The sequence below is a fragment of the Triplophysa rosa genome, linkage group LG9 (assembly GCF_024868665.1).
Source record: "Triplophysa rosa linkage group LG9, Trosa_1v2, whole genome shotgun sequence".
NCBI classification, from domain to species: Eukaryota; Metazoa; Chordata; class Actinopteri; order Cypriniformes; family Nemacheilidae; genus Triplophysa; species Triplophysa rosa.
Window position 1 is genome coordinate 22,377,244 of NC_079898.1, and position 17,586 is coordinate 22,394,829.

At 37.6% G+C, this 17,586-nt stretch overlaps 2 protein-coding genes across 3 annotated transcripts in view; both read right to left on the reverse strand.

The window, feature by feature from the left end:
- slc35f3b (solute carrier family 35 member F3b) overlaps positions 1–4,038 on the reverse strand; it is a 45,597-nt gene extending 41,559 nt beyond the window's left edge. The window contains exons 1-2 of the mRNA XM_057341849.1: positions 3,069–4,038; positions 2,659–2,752 (exon numbers count right to left, since the gene is read on the reverse strand). Coding sequence (XP_057197832.1) covers positions 2,659–2,696 — 38 coding nt within the window. The 5' untranslated portion in view covers positions 2,697–2,752; positions 3,069–4,038. The remainder of the gene's footprint in view (positions 1–2,658; positions 2,753–3,068) is intronic.
- Positions 4,039–4,175: 137 nt separating this feature from the next.
- LOC130558790 (regulator of microtubule dynamics protein 2-like) lies at positions 4,176–12,451 on the reverse strand. Of its 2 annotated transcripts, XM_057341400.1 has the most exons (7): positions 12,370–12,451; positions 8,784–8,859; positions 8,165–8,242; positions 7,942–8,056; positions 6,913–6,966; positions 5,338–5,418; positions 4,176–5,221 (listed from the first exon to the last, which is right to left on the reverse strand). In XM_057341400.1, exons 3-7 carry the CDS (start codon positions 8,167–8,169, stop codon positions 5,174–5,176), a joined length of 303 nt encoding a protein of 100 aa, XP_057197383.1. In that variant the 5' UTR covers positions 8,170–8,242; positions 8,784–8,859; positions 12,370–12,451; the 3' UTR covers positions 4,176–5,173. The 2 variants fall into 2 exon arrangements, with proteins under 2 accessions (XP_057197383.1, XP_057197382.1); XM_057341399.1 differs by lacking the exon at positions 12,370–12,451 and having other exon boundaries at positions 7,942–8,040; positions 8,784–12,357.
- Positions 12,452–17,586: the final 5,135 nt, after the last annotated feature.

Genomic DNA, 17,586 nt, shown 5'->3' on the forward strand with positions numbered 1-17,586 from the left:
AAGAAAACCAATACAAGGAGTTTTAGAAACATACAGTAAGCAGTGAAAAAGACTACTTCATCATTATGTCCTCTGCATTGGTTTTGGTAAACAACACCTTATTATTTCTCCACGGATAAGTTTACACAAAAAAAAACATTGCGTCCCTATTACAAGATACAAGCAATCTTTAGTGGCTAAAAATAGATGACATCTAAAGAGCTCCGATTTATCTTACTACTGTCGTGTGTTTTTTATAGAAAGAAAAGCACAATGCCCCAAATTTGAGGGCTTTGCCCCAGTAACAAATTTCAAAGAATTCTATTCTGTGCCTTCAGAGAGAAATGAGAAAAATGTATTCACTAGATATTTTGTGTAGTATACATGTTGTGTAAAAGTACTATTATCAACTTTATGAACGTCCTTCAATATGCACAGATGTTTTTGTCTCGTAGACTGAAAACGGATTTTATTAAGAATATTCCTTTGTCTCATCTTGAACTAGAAATGCTCAAGAGAGTGCAGGGTTTTCTGTGCAAGTGCAAGTGTTTCATAGCTCCCTCCAATCAAAAACAATCACGACATACTTATTTTTTGAGGATGTACTCTTTCATGTTTAAAGATAAAAATTATGGCTTGTCCTTTGTGGCTGTTTTCGCCCGGAATTGATGTCGACACACTTGTATTTGGGTCATCAGCTATCCTTGTTGCCATGTAACCAAAGATGCTGTGTACAGTGTGCTGATGGGCTCTCAACTGGAACTCGAGTCCAAAAACCAGAAAACTCGCTTTCAGCTCTGAAGCAACATATGAGCTATAATTACAGTACTCTGAAAATAACAGGAGTTCAATTTTAAATCTGCTGTCCATCACTAAGAACAAGTGGAATGTGACTTTCACAGAGGTAGTGTTGTGTATAATGCATCTACTAGAACTAATAAAAATGATATGTCCTTTCACCATGAACCCATCAAGTATGACGTGCATGATTTAATTGTCCAAGTTCTCCAGAAAAAAACAAGAGAAAATCAGGATCAAAGAAGAGAGGAAGACCAAGCGCAGAGCCAAAGCAGCAGCCATCAACGGATGATATAATTTCTAAAGTTACACAAATTATAAGGTTGATTCGTCAACAAGAACAGATCTATAAGAAGTTAATGATGCTATTAAGGAGGATAATATTAATTGTAGCGGCCCCTTGGATTTATTGATCCAGACGCAGAGAGTTTCAAACGGGTGTTGGTTTATTTCTTCCTCTCAACGAGAACTATGCACCATAAGAACCTCGTACACCGTGAAAACTCATTTCGCTCTCCAAGGGCGCTAATCAAAGAGCTTCCACCATCAGCTAGCATGCTCTCTAGCTCGACACACCCTCACAGTTCGGAGCTAAGTTTTACCGTTCCTCCGACGATGCATGAGCACCACATTGTGAAGAGAGAGTAACCGGAAGTTTGGCGTCACAAAAAACATCGGAAGAAGAAAACGGCGCTTTTCAAAATAAAAGCAGAACAGACCACAAGGTGGCATTGTAGAACTACAATGTCTTGTTAACGCATAAATATAATACTGAGTAGGAGAGTATTAATGCAATTTATCGGACATTTACATTAATAACTAGTAACATTTGTTCTAACTTAGAAATAGCCACAGCCAAGGTTGACACTTTGTCACTGATTGAAGAATCAGCGCTGGCTGTCGATATGAATTATATTTTGTAGCCACGCTTACGCTTTTGCAACATATAAAAGCCCCAGACCGTTATGTAAAACTTTCGCGAGAGCTGGAAAGTTTAGTTGGAGGTGTTATGCTTTGTATAGCAACATGGGTCATAGGTGTTAACGGTTCTGCGAGATGATGTCTCCATTGAAGTTACAAGATGCAAATTGTTTGTGCATAGGTAGGAAAAACGATGTATAGCACAGTTTTGATAAAGGTTTTGTGTGTTTAAGTCCAAATAAGGAGTCTTCACCCTGCGACATAGCCCCTCTGTATATCTGGGACACTATAAAAAGAGACTCTGGACATTGTTCCAGGCCAAACCTTGTGGTGAAGACTTCTCATTGTTATGTTTGTGTGATTACTTTTTATGATTTGTTATTAAAGCGAAGCCATTCTCTATGGTGATGCGTTAAACCTCTTTTAACAAGTCTCAGTGTGAAGTAATTACAAACATACTTATTATCTGAACCTGAACAAAACCACGATCTAGTCAAAGTGACCGAACCTCATGAGCTGAGCAGGACACCGCCCTGGGGACAGCTGGATGCCTGACAGCGCACTCAATCTGAAGGTGAGATCATATCTATAGTATGCATTTGAGGCTTTTCAAGGCAAATGTGTGTGTGTAGGATGTATTGAACTTGATTTATGGATTGTGGAAGTTGCTGTTAGGGTGTTTGGGTGTCCAGGCGGTCTAAATACCTTATACGACAGTAGAAGAGAGAAGAAACACTAAAACCACTAAATTCCCCCTATGGGATTCACAAGTGTCAGCAAAACCAAGCCGAACGCAGCAGATGACGTGCGTTTAAAAGAGAAAGAAAGCCACAAGACGACATGTTAAGTGACGAACTGGGGGTTCTTTATGAAAATATTTCTCAAGGGATTTGCATGTCTCACTTGTCTTTTGTTTGCCTCTGGAGACCATAAGTTTTGGAAACATCTTGTCAAACTGACCTTTCTCTGTATTTCTTGCTTAAGGATCTCATCACCATGCGTGAAAATCCATTGTTTTTTTCCACACTTTCTGAACAGATACTATGGAGGAAGTCTGCAGAATGAATTTAAAACATGGTAAAAAATTTTAAACAAAGTTAATACATACAAACAAAATGGTGGGGGTTAATAATTAACCAGAATTTCAATACATCACTTTCAGTGAAAGATTACAGTAATGGATTATTATTAATGTGTACATGACACTATGATTTTTTGAAATATGTACATGCACAATATACTTAAATCCTATAATGAGTGATGCAAATTTACTTAGGTATGCCATATAATAAGATCCCTTTGATTTGACTGATGTAAGGTAACACAATCCATTCAGCTGTGGAAATGTCACAAATCTCTGTTTTGCATACCTGTGTGCAGATGGGAAAGGAAGGATGGGGGATAATTGGACTCCCTGCTCTGAGCCCTGTGTCCAAATGCTCACATCTTCCAATTTCACAGACAGCACTTTACATTCAGGTGAATAATATGTGCTCTTGTTTGATTGTGTTTGTTGCTGAGGAGAGATGGACTGTGCTCTATGCAAAGAAAATGGTTTAAATGTGTGTTTTCAGAATTGTGTAATACAATAAACATGTGTATATTAGGGCATATTTGTGTGAACATGTAGGCTATCTTCACATTGGGGCTCTGATACTTATATTAATATTCCGTGAACCGGAGGTTGCGATCGTTTTTACTTCCGTATTCTGACACATTTCCGAGTGAGACAATTGGGCGTGGCTTGCATTTTTCACTGCGAATTGATTGGATGTGTAAAACAGTTGTTGCATTGATTTTGAAACGAAGCTGGCAGCAGACTCCGGCCAAAAAAAAGAAAATGACCCACATTGATAAGCTATTTACTGTGAACGCTGCAATATTTCATGAAAAAATAAGAATTTTTCATTTTTAATTTCACTGGAACAACAACATAAACAAGTTACTGCGCATTTGAATTGTGAACTTACGGTACACATTCACAAACAATAGAGTGCCTGTAGATTATTTCTGATAACAATAAAAAGAAACTGAGAAGAACCGTTACTAAAATTGTCTCTCCAACCCTTACGAAAATTAACCATGTTTTTTTGTGGTACAAGTGTAGTAACCATGATTTTTTTAGGTGCATTGATTACTTAGGGCAAAACCATGGTTTTACTACAGTAACCATCGTTTACTATGGTTTTTACAAAAAACATGGTTTTCAAAACCATGTTTATTTTGTGATAACCATTGTTTTACTACAGTTAATCGTTTTTATTGTTTTAACTGTAGTAAAACCATGATTTTTCAATTTTAACTGTAGTAAAACCATGGTAAATTTTCGTAAGGGATATTTTGAATTTAGACTCCAATACCAAGCTCAACCGCTAGATGTCAATGTACCATACGGTGTCTTCAAATGCTACCGAACTACGGGACCCATTCAACAAATTGTTTATAAAATAAAATGAGCATACAACAAAATTCAACAAATCGTTTATTAATGTCCTAACAAGTTGGTTGTCATACAGTATTTCACTATTAGTAAGGACCCTCACAATTATAACAAAATTATTTGTGCATTCAAATAATTCCTATCCAAAACGTCATAGACAGTACTTAGTAGTAACCTACTTTTAAAAATCTTTTGGCTGGTGAGTTAAAACATTAAGGTTGTGCTTTCATGGGATGCCATCTGAATCCAGAATGACCCACTGATAGAGATGAAAGCCATCAGTACAGTCAGGGTTTTTAATTTCTTCTGCATGTCATTGTTTCTATGTGAAGGCCAAACATATCAAATTTCACACTAGCAAATTACTTTGACTAAATCACTAAATCTGTTTCCTGTGTTGTCCTGGTCCTTGCCATCATAATGGCGTACGAGTGTTGCTATGGTAACAGCTAGTAAGCCAGAATGTCTCTGCATGGCTCATAGTACAGTAAGATACACTCAAGATGTCTTATGTCTTCTCCTCTGTCACTTCCTCCAAGCTGTTCCACAGATTTTGCTGTGCACGTACATGTTTTTTTGTGCGGGCGTGTGCTGGTTTGCATGTTTGCACACATAGTGTAGTAATTTTCCCAGTCCAGCAAAACGCCTCTATACATAAATCCACAAAGGCTTAGCTGGACTTGGCAGTCTTCTCATTCCCTGTTTTGATAAATTGCTCATTCCCAAACAATGCACATATTTTAGCAAGTAACAGCGTGTATGAGTTTATGACACTGGCATGATGTTACTAGAGGGATGTATTCAGCTCAGTGGGCCTCCTGCAGTCTCTGCTTCCTCATCTTTTTCCCTCTCAGAATAAATATAGACTTCTATCACCAGAAGGGAGAGACAGTAAGAATGAGAGAGAGAAAGAGCACCTGATGGGGTCTATACTCTCCAATCCTCGGTGAAGTGACAGCAGAATCCAAGATCAGTGGCCCTTCTGCCCTTCTTCAATTTCCTTGGCACACCATTTGTTTTCTTTTTGAAAATGTATTATAATGATGACATAAGAGAGATTAATTCCTTCTGCGCTTCTTCGTCCTTTAGAGAAAGCAAAAGAAATTCGGTTGTGGGAAAGAATTACAATGCCAAGACAAAGTAGAGAAGAGAGAGCAGTTATATCAAAGGTGTGTGATTCATCTGAATGAGAAAAGCACCTCTTTAGTCACGACGCTCAACGCTGAGGAGGCGTCGCACATCTGACGGGCTTGAGTCCTCTGACCCAAGTCTTTGTAACACTGACAAGAGAAAAGTGATGCATGGGGTTATGTTTCATTATAGGAAAACATTACCAGAAGTGCTAATGTGCTATGTTCCTCTGTGTTCTTTAGGGAGGTGTTGGCTCTGGTCCAAGACCTATCAAGCCGACTTAATAGGCAGCACTTTCAAATATTACAGGAGCACTCAGGATGCTTTTTTGATAAATTCGGAACAAAAACAATCCCATAATGCACTGCGACATGGTGAGGAATAGGGTTGTACCGGTACAATGCCACGGTGGCATCACAATGCTAAAGTTTAAAAAATACCCGCAACGCCGCTATTTTTGAAACTGTAGTACCGCAAGTAATGTTGCATATGCGCATTAAAGTTAATTTGAACACTTCCATCTGCCTAGTGTCTCTCTCCTAAATGAATTAGGGGTTTGAATGACTCGGACAAGATAATGATTTAGTAGGGATGTAACAATAGGAACGATATCGTGTTATCGCAATAGCAAAATTGTCTCAATACTACCGTGGTCACATGACTGTATGAAACGATAGGTCTACCAGGCCTAAAATAGAGAATGTTCGAAAAATTATCCTTTGTCAACGTCTATCTGGTGCAATTATTTTATGTTTCCAAGCAACAGTTATGATTAGAGGATAAAGAAAATAGGATGCTTATGGAACGTTTCCAAGTCATCTTTTGTCATTTTAAATACCGCAATAAATATTGTATGAGGTATTATCGTACAGTGAGATTTTGATTTATTACATCCCTATGATTTAGAGAGTCATTTATCAAGACACTTGCTTCATTCTGGAATAAATCAGCCGTTTTGAACATATTGGTTGAATGATTCACGGACACAGTTTTAAAAAGGCCCGCCACCTACTGGCCGTTGTAGTTTCGCACTGAAAGTAAGCCTAACTTTTCTCTTTTTAAACATTGCTGTACAAATAAAATTTGGTGAAATTTGCTACAAGTGATCCAATTACTACAGTTAACACTACAAAATATTGTAGTGTACCGTACAATGCAGTTTAATATAGTAAATACAAAATGTTTAATTTAGATTTGTGGATTAAGGAAATTTGGTTTATTTTATGGTACCATATCGCAACATATGTTTATGGTTCCATGATAACCCTAGTTAATACTACAGTACAAAATATTGTTTTTACTATATTTACTATTATAAATACAAAATGTTTAATTTAGATATATATATTAGAGAAATTTGGTATATTTTGCACATTTCAATTATGCATAGTATCAAGATACTTTAGCTGGTACAGTGTCGTATATATGATTATGGTATCGTGACAACCTTAATGTACAGTATATTTGTCAACTACCTATATGCGTTAGATGGACCTGATAGGAATATCACTAGATTTTGAAACCACAGGGTTGGGTCAAATACGTGAAACATGGTTGGGTTTGTCCAAATTTGACCCAACCATAAGTTAAAGCAAGCAACCCAGCATTTTTTGAGCGTAAGATCAAAAAACAACAATTGTTACCTTGGCTAAATACACATAATTGTATTTGCAGTATTTGGGACTGATCTCTTCTGCCTGCGAAATACAAAATAAGAAAGAAAGCAAATAAATATACAGTCATATATCTGAGCATGAAGGTCAGGTCAAATCCATCAAAACACGACGACTACAGACTGGTGCGAGACCTCCACACAAGGCTGTTTATGTAACAAGGTTTGTGTGCATTTCAGGGGGACTTAATATCCGTACGTAGACTACTGAAAAACACACCCGTCACGAAAAGGAACCACACCGAGTCTCAGCCACGAGTCTCCAGCGCATTCCTCAACAATTTGAGTGTACAATGAGATATTAAACAATTATCATTGCAGGTCGTAAACCTCCACCCTATAATCAGGGCGGTAAATAACACCTCAGACATTTACAAGCCTTTCACAATCGCACAAAAGAAACGCTGCAGATTTTCTGTAAAATAAACTAATCAAAGGTATACGGCATCTGTCCTTCATTCATAAATGCTGTGACAGCCTATTCACACGACATATCAAGCTAGTTTATATAAAAGTGCGTCATTCAGCGCATGTATAAGAACAGGTTGAGGGTTGAGTTTTGTTCTAAGAAAATTGAATGATTATATTAACGATAAAGTTGAAAGAAACACTCCGTTTTTCTCCCCTGCTCCCTGTCTAGATGTTGTATAACGCTGCAGAATGTTTGTCAGAAAGCAGAGCAGCTGTTTGGAGAGTTGTCTTGGCAGAGCACAACAAGTCAAAGCACAGGCCCCTTAAATAAGAAATGATGGTTGCGATTCAAAGGCTATGAGAATTTTAAAAAGACAGCATAAAAACGTCAAATGCAGGAACACACATTAAGCTCTTTTTATAATTCAACATGGCTTGTTTTTAAACAGACCCCCAAGACACAACCCTGCGCAGACCGATCTCTTCAAGACAGTGTACGTCACGTACACTTTGAAAGTGTTTATATATATACAGTATATACAGTATGTTCCAATTAAGTGTCAATTTATAATTTTGCAAAGCTTTGTACCTTAAGAAAGTTCTGCAGGGCATCCTGGACCGTGGCACTGGGCGGCTCTCCAAACAAAGTGGCAGCAATTTTCCTCTCAATCCATGTACACTGTGCCACCTGAACATGCCACATGCTTATCGTGAGTGTAAAGAGTTTGCACAATGAACTGAGCATGTGAAGTGTAATGTGTAGAAGTGTAGTGTAAAGTGTAGTGTCTAATGCCGAATGTTCTTTCACTTACAGCATAACACCAGCGACCCAACAGGTAATATGACACAGGATCCTCGGGTTTTAGCTCAATTGCTTTATCCAGATGATCCTTGAGAGAAACAGAGAGAGAGAGACAGAAAACGTTGAGACGAAGATAATTTATTTCTCAACTTGTCTTTTGCTGATCTGTACAAACCCACCACACACGTCTGTTCACCTTTTCTCGCTCTCGTGCTGTTACCTGCAAGTGTTCTGCAGATGTGTATGGCGTTTGCCAAAGATATAATGCTATGTGTATCAGAAATAATCTGCTCTTATGAAATGTGCACGTGTGTGTGTGTGTGCGTGTGTGTGTGTGTGCGTGGTACCCTCATTCTATTTCCTCTGATAAGAGACCCTATGTCTCACACAAGCCTGGCGCTTCAACTCACATCAACATTCAATCATTTAGACCTCAGGCAGAGATTATCTCAGCACTGTAAAATCATTCCCAGGTTTTAAAACGCCTGCATGTGAAGTGCAAAACTCCAAGAGTCACATCTGTCAGACAATTATTAACTACTGTACCAAAGTGTCCAAGGGATTGTAACCGGTCTCTTATATTTCCAAAACTTAAAATAAAACATTACTGTATTCAAATCAATACCCACCTTAAAAAGATGGCCATTTTTTATCTTATTCCTGGTAGTCTCATATTCTGCCGTTAGGCCACAGAGTATAGCATACCTATGGAGTGAGAGACAGAAAATAAATATTACCAACATGCAAATTATCATTTTACATACGTGTCTATGTTCTAATGGCAAGAGTGTTTTTAATGCATACAACTGAATGCAAGTAATTTGCGCAGTACGTATACTGCACTGGCTCTATCCAAAATGGCCCACACACGGCTGATTCATGTGTGGCCTACAAAAACAGACCGCAACTCCATAACAAACCAGAGGACATTTACAAACTCACAGCTCTGTATAAACGTCTGCAAATAAACCAGTGTGGTTGGTCACTTCACATGCCGGTCAGATAGTCTCTTTGTCTAAGTGGAAGTTTCCTCGTCAAAATTTGCTGCAATGTGGACCAGTCCAGACGTTATGCCCTCGGTCAGGAGTCTGCTGTAAAACTATTCACTGAATATCATCAGTTTGGCTGTTCTTTGACAGAGGGTGACTGAAAACGAACATTGCATCACCTCATTTAGGAAGGAGTTGGATTTCTGTGCTTGGCAGCGCTGCAGGACAGACAGTCTAAAAACAGTTTTCAACTGATTCCAACCTAGGCAAACAAACACTTGGGCAGGTTTTGGCAATTTCTCCGTCTGGCTACTGTGAATCAATAGAGCAGAGGAGGACAGAATTACACCGAGCTGGAGTGAGCTGTTGGTCGCAATTCACAGCCTCACCACTAGATGCCGCTAATTTCATACACTGGACCTGTAAAAGGTCAAATTTTGCAACGCCTAATCATTCTGATCTATATTTCAAGTGCACTGCCCAACTAGACCTAGTGCGCCACCTACCTATTTTAGTCATCACAGGTGTAAACTTACGAAATCATGTCATTAGATCGTGAACTTGCTAATGTCAATATTATTGGAATAAATAGTATCATATGCGAGTGGCTAAATAAAGAAGCGTAAATGAGCTCAAGCCTGCAAAGAGCTTTCCAAATAAACCGAGTCAGTTGATACGTTGCTCTAATAGCCAAATGTCAATGTAGGTAATTCGGTAAAATTGGGAGCAGAAGTAGCCTAGTCAAAACAGCCAAAACAAAGAATAAGAACTTAAAAGTGGCAGTGCATGGACAGTCGTGATTGGGAATCTTCACCAAAATCCTCTCAACGTGTCCCAAAATGGGAGTATGAGGGCAATACAAAAAAACAAAGAGACACACCTTCAGTGATTACAAATAAGAACTGCTGGCAGATATTGTACAGGTGGGGAGAACCAAGTTTGCTCAATGTTCCTGCGGCTAATTCTTTCCTCCTCCTTTCACAGATTGGTTTCTGCAATGTTTTCATTCATTACTGTCATGTTCTGGCAATGCCCAGAGGCCTGTATATTTAACCACACTAAAGCAATGGAAGCTGGTGGCAGAACATCTTCTGACTGACTGAACACATCACACACCTGACACATCACACCGTTTCAGGAATCTGGGGTTTCCCTCCACAGTGGTATGTTGAGTAAGCATCCGGAATAATAAAAAGCATCAACAGTAGATGCCACGGTGTGATTGTGTCTGAAAATGTTCTGTACTTTATCAAAGCAATGACAGCATAAAAACAATGTGCAATTATGTGTGGCCCAGCAGACAGGAAAAAAGATGTCGAGGGTCATGATAAAGATTTAGGGGCGACTCAACATTTCATTAATCAGGAAACTTATGTTTTTTTGCGAAGACTACCATTTCCTTCTGAAAATGCTAAATCTACTTTCAATCAAAAGGAAATGTAATGATGAATTCGAGTTCCTCGGTAGACTAAATCTGGCCGGCAAGCAAGAAAGTAAACTTTATTTATAAAGCACTTTACAACCACTTAAGTGGAGCAAAGTGCTGTACAGAAAAATAAATAAATAAAAACTTTAAAAAACATGATACATAAATACATCACATACACTAAAACAATTAAAATGTCAACATCAAGTTTTAAAGGCCAAGAAGAAAAGATGAGTTTTCAAAAGTGATTTGAATGAAGAAAGCGAAGAAGCCTGTCTAATAGACAGCGGCAAATCGTTCTTTAGGAGCTGCCACAGCAAAGGCACGGTCCCCTCTCAGCCAGGAAATCTGAGGTATATTTACACATAACATGCCAACGGTGTTAAAGCAAACAAGCAGATGTTTGTCACTCCATTAAAGTAATGCTTCATGCTCAGAACAGGTTGAGGAAGTTTTCACAGCTTCGGGCAGTTTCCAGTTTTTTCTTTCTAGTGAAACTTCTGTGAAGTTTACTCTATCTGTAAATGTGTGTGCGAGAGAGACTGATAGATAGAGAACGTGACACTATAGGAGAGGAAGAGATTTGTCCTATCAATGTGTTGAAATATTATATAGACTAGCCATACACACACAAACAGACGCACAATCACACACACTCACGTACCACACAGAAGGAAAAGAAAAAAACAGCAGAACACTAAAGGCCGCGTCTGCCAGAAGATTATATAAGTTTAATCAGTATTTTCCTCATGGGCTTCAGAAATCCCCTGAGCAACTAGCCACAAACAAAGAGGTCTAAGAGTCAACCTGCTCGACAGAGAGAGCGGATTGCTTTCACCTCTTCGCTCAGAACAGAAAGTTCTCTCGACACCTTGGGCTGAACATTCAGTCTCGCTGACAGCGGCTGCCACTGCCATTCATGGTCAAACTACTGCCCTGTGCCGCCGGAATAGACGGATAGTGTTCGACTAAAACAGATTAAGAGAAACCTGAAGCTCAGACAATCTGAACGTGGTGAACAAAGCCCAAAGAGACTCAAGTCAATCGAGACAAAAACCTATTTTCAACAAGAACGAAAACTATAACGATAGCTTATTAGCATCCAGAACAACGGACGATAACGTTACGTTTATTCAAAGCTCACATGGTGCAATTTCACATTTTCAATGCACAAGCACTTCAAATTTTTTATCATTTATCAACTTTACAAAATTTGCTCTAACAGAAATGCAGACGGAATAGTTCCTCTGTGCTTTTACACTTGTGGTGTTGAGTCCACTAAAAAAAACCTTTCTTAATTTCTGAAATAGAAATGAATTTGCTGCCGCATTGCTTTATAACCATTTCCAGACAACGATTAACTCAACTCAACTCAACTTTATTTATATAGCGCTTTTACAATTTTCATTGTTACAAAGCAGCTGTACATGAGACACATTGACTACAAGCAAAACAATCAAAGTTGTACCTGCAAAAACAAGAAAAGGTTGAAAACACAGAAGACAGACACACCCACCCACACACAAAACACTCCACACGTATGCCTGAGTTATTTTATCGCTCAGGCATACGTGTCAACATCTGTTTAAATGTTTTATTACGTGAACCGCAAGAACAAAGTTTGTGGCGACTGTATTTTAAAGGCTCTGGTAACTGCAACTGCAACAGTCTTCTTACAAACACCAGTTCAAACATGTTCACCTTCAATTCAACACCGCCAGCTCAGTAACAAAAACAAGCTTTATGAATATTTTATGAGATATAGAGTGGCATCAGATATAAAAAGTAAACTTTACTTACTTGTTGAGTGTGGTCTTGCGTCTCTCTCTGTTTTTGAACCGATGCAGGCACACTGCACAGTACTGTGCAGCGTCGAGCTTCTCGAGTCACTTCAGTAAGGAGCGTTTTGGTTGGTGGATCAAAAGCTCAACGCGATTGGCTGAACAGGCCATCCTTAAAAAAAGTTACGCTTGAATCTCACCGTGGCAGGACAGTCTCAAAAATACCGGGGGGATTTCCAAGATGGCGGAGTGAGCGGTTGAGTTTATGCAGGCTCTGATAAAAATAGCTTGAAAACGTCCTAGAATTGATAACGCTGACGAAGAAACCTACCAGTAGTATTTCAATTACAACTACTTGAGTTTGTCTGTTTCACTTTGTAACGCTGCCTAAACAGATATTCTCCTTTTCCGTGATGGCAAACTCCAATCAAGCAAAAAACGCTACCGGGCTAGTGGACCATGACTATAACTTAAATGCTCTCACAGAAGCATGTGATGAAGAAGAAATTGAGGCTATGATGATGGAAACTGCTAAAACAAGGTATGACCATACACCATTGCCCAGCCCGAATCCCAAGAAAGTACGAACAAAGTCGATAGACAAACTAAAGCAAACTGGTGAAAGAACAAATGAAGAAATATTCGATGCAATTCAAACTCTAATTAAGAGATTTGATGACCAAGATCAACGACTGAAAATAATTGAAAAGACAATAGAGGAGAATGCACAAGCGGTTAAAGAAAACAAATAAGACATCGGCGAAGTGAAAAAAGAAATAGCGGACTTGAGAAAAGAGAACATCTCACTGAGACAACAGTGTTTGGAGCAGGCCAGGTACAAGAGGAGATGGGATCTTAGACTGATCGGCCTTCAGGAAAAAGAAAACGAAAACACAAGCGAATCGGTCATTGGGATTCTCACCCGGGTGATTCCGTGTTCAGTGGAGAAGCTTCGGCAGTCGGTGGATACAGTGCATCGTTTAGGAAAGAAAAATGACGCCGCTACAAACAAGTTACCCAGGCCAGTGATCATCCAGTTTGCAATGCGGACAGTTCGAGACGAAGTGTGGAAAAAATCACGAGAGGCAAGAGTGGAAGATCGCGAAGCTCGTGCTTAGTTGTGGCCAAAAGTGCAAGAAGCCAGGAAAAATGGGAAGAGAGCCTTTCTAAAAGAAGGCTATGCTCTTATTGATGGATTCAGAGTTGACCCGTGACTGAGGTTTTCAAGGTAACACGTAGTCTCCTGTTTAAGTGTGTGAGGTTTGCCGCATATCAGAGAATGGAAATAATCTGATTAAACGACTTTTTAAGGAAAAAAGGATGTTTAAACTAAAATTTATATTGTTCATGTAGCAGTCGGTATGGTTTTTGTAATTGAGTTATTAAGGACAAATTGTTCACTCCTGCGTAATAGCAAAAGTTGAGTGCGTACTGAAGTTACATAAATTATGTCTGTTTCTTTTCTATCTTTGAATGTTACGGGGTTAAAAAACAGTGTTACGCATAAAGCCATTTTTTATTTTGCAAGGAACAAAAAGCGAACTTTGTTTTTTTACAAGAGACTCATTCTGCTTTGAATGATGAAAGATTTTGGGAAATTCAATGGGGTGATTTAGCCTTGTTTGCTCATGGATCTTCATAATCAGCCGGTATGATGGTATTATTTAACAGATTTGAAGGCTCTGTAATTGTTCATAAAGGGGACACGGAAGGCCACTGGTTAATGATAGTAGTACAAATACATGACAAATGTTATATTTTACTTTGTATTTATGGTTATAATAACAAAGTGGCTAATAGAGAAATGTTGGAGAAACTTGGTAATTTGATTAATGAGTGGAAAAAAAAGTATAAAGCAGAAAATGTAATAATAGGGGGTGACTTTAATATAGTTCCTGATTCATGGCTAGATAGGAGACCTCAAAAAGGTACACATTCTGTGTATAATGATACTATATTGAATTTCTGTAAAAAAGTAAGTGTAATTGACTACTGGAGGGTTTCTAACCCAAACAATATTCAGCATACATGGTTTAACCCCTCAGGTAATGGACAATGTTCAAGATTAGATTATTGGCTTATTTCTTGCGAACTGTGTAAAATTGTCTCAGAATGTAAAATTTCAGCTGCCCCACTTACAGATCACAGTATGGTTACTCTGTCCTTATCGGTAATTAAGAAACCTCAAATCTCTTCAAATATTTGGAAGTTTAATAATGACTTGTTAAAGAATGATAGATTTTATCAACAGGTGTTAGCTCTCATTGAGGAGATTGAAAAGATAGACATGACTTATTTAAATAAATGGGAATGGTTTAAATTTAAGGTCAAACAAATAGCAATTGATATAGGCAAAGTTTTATCAGTGAGGAGAAAACAGAAACAAAGAGAACTAATTGGGGAAATAAATTTAGTGACAGTAAATTCACAAGAATCACCTGAAAATTTTGAAAAATTACAGTTAATGCAATCTCAACTTGATGAACTGTATTCAGAAAAAGCAAACGGAGCTTATATCCGTTCAAGAGCATGGTGGATTGAAAAAGGAGAAAAAAGTTCATCATATTTTTCGGCCTTGAAAAACAAAGACTAAAGACAAACAAAGAAGAACATTTTGAAGCTAAAGATTAATGATACTATAACGGATAATCAAAAAGTAATTCAGGATGAAATTTTGCTTTTCTATAGTAACCTTTATAAATCAAATTATAAGAAAGCTGACTGTGATTCTTTATTTATGAATATAAGAGAAAAAATACATAAACTGAATGAGGAAGACAAACACTTACTTGAGGATGAGTTGACTTTAGAGGAAATTGATGTAGCTCTAAAACAAATGAATAACGGTAAATCACCAGGAATAGATGGTTTAACTACAGAATTTTTAAAACATTTTTGGAAAGATATTCAGAAATTGTTATATAATGCTTTTTTAGAATGCATTCAGAAAGGAAGCTTATCACCTACTATAAGAACAGGATTAATAACCTTGCTACCAAACCCAAAAAACAACTGATGTCATTAGATAATTGGAGACCAATAACTCTGTTATGTTCAGATTATAAATTACTTGCCCTAGTGTATGCTAACCGTCTTAAATTTATACTTGGGAAACTTGTAGAGGAGTATCAATCAGCATTCATTAAGGGAAGATACATTCAAAATCATATCAGATTAATCCTGGATATGATTGACTATCAATCATTGATACAATCAGAAAACCTTATTTTATTTATAGATTTTTTTTAAAGCATTCCATACAGTGGAACATGAATTTATAATTACGACGTTAAAAATGTTTGGTTTTGGGGAAAGGTTTTGCAAGGTTATCAAAATGTTTTATAACAACATTTATAGTTATATATCTCTTAATCCAGGTATGACTCCTAGAATTGAGATTTTGCGTGGAATTAGACAAGGTTGTCCAATCTCTCTGTAGCAAATGTAGAGTCGTGGGCAAGGAAGAGGACGAGGTTAGCGTGACAGACACTGGCTTTTATTCACATTACACACAAACTTATAGTTACTCAACACAAAATACGACAGACGCTTCCACAGCGTTCCAAGCCTCTCCCCGTCCGGGTTAAAATCCTCTGAAGTCTCGGCTTCCTGGGTTAGATCCTCTCTGCAACCATCCGTGTGTCTCTCTCTTGTGTATGCGGCTTTCCTCCTTTTATCCGCTCTCTCCGCGTCCTTACTGGAATTAGATACAGGTGTTGATCGTTTGCACGTGTCCCATTTACTCACAGCTGGTCTCCCGGCTCTCTCTCCCGTTGCATACCTCGCTAGACCACGCCCCCCTTGCCACGCTCTCCAAAACTGTTTATTTTATGCACTCAAATGTTATCTTATTTATTTGTCAACCATCCCCAATTAAAGGGAATAACCATTTCTGATTATGAGTATCGAATTAGTCAATTTGCGGATGACACAGTAATATTTTTAAAAGATAAATCCATAGTCAAGAAAGCCCTAAACACTATTTCATTTTTTCTACAGCATCAGGCCTATGTTTAAATTTAAAAAAAATATGAACTCTTTCCCCTATATTTATGTAATGAAGAAATTATAGAATCCATTCCTGTTAAATCTGAAGTGAAATACGTAGGGGTAGTATTGTCCAAAGAATTACATATGAGAGAACAGAGAGAATTGACAGTATGAAAAAATCTTTAAATCATTGGTTTATGAGAGATCTGTCTATTATGGGCAGAATTCTCCTGACTAAAGCAGAAGGCCTATCTAAACTAATTTACCCATGTTACTCCTTTTATGTTTCTCCTCAACTGATAAAAAAGGTCAAGTCTATTATGTTTAGTTTTATATGGAAAAACAAAACTCATTATGTTAAAAATTCTCAAATGATTAAAGAATATGAAAATGGAGGTCTGAAAGCCTCTGAATTTGAATCAACGGTTGGAGTACTTAAACTGAAATGGATCAAAACCTATTTAACACAGCCTTATTCAATGTGGTTTCATATACCAAAATGTATATTCAAGATAGTCGGAGGGTTAGACTTTTTGCTGAAATGCGACTTTGAGATTTCCAAATTGCCATTTAAGCTTTCAAAATTCCACAAACAAATTTTGTATTATTGGAAAATAATATCCACCCCAAATTTCACACCGCACAATTCTACCTTGTGGAATAACAGAGCCATTACAATAAATAGAAAGACAGTATTTAAACAAGAGTGGTATGAAAAAAGTATTATATGTTCTAGATTTGTTGATGGAGCTGGTCAATTTATTCAACATGATTCATTCATGGAGAAACTTAAGATAAAATTTCCTTTAATGAATTTAATACTATGTGTAAAGCTCATCCCTCCTTCTTTAAAACAATTAATACAAAACACCCTCATATATTCAAATATATCTGTTAGACTGCCTGAGTTGAAAATTGGAGGAATACATATTGGGGACAAAAATTGTAAGAACAATAGTAGGGAAAGTATTAAAAAGTAAGCTATTTACAGACTTCAATACACCATGTTGATAATGAAGTTTTTAAAAATAAGTTTTGTAATTATCTTAAATGGCCAATTATACCTAAAATAAAGGATATGCAGTTTAGAATTATTAACAATGTTTATCGACTGCTGAAATTATANGAGTTGAGTAATGCCGAATGTTCTTTCACTTACAGCATAACACCAGCGACCCAACAGGTAATATGACACAGGATCCTCGGGTTTTAGCTCAATTGCTTTATCCAGATGATCCTTGAGAGA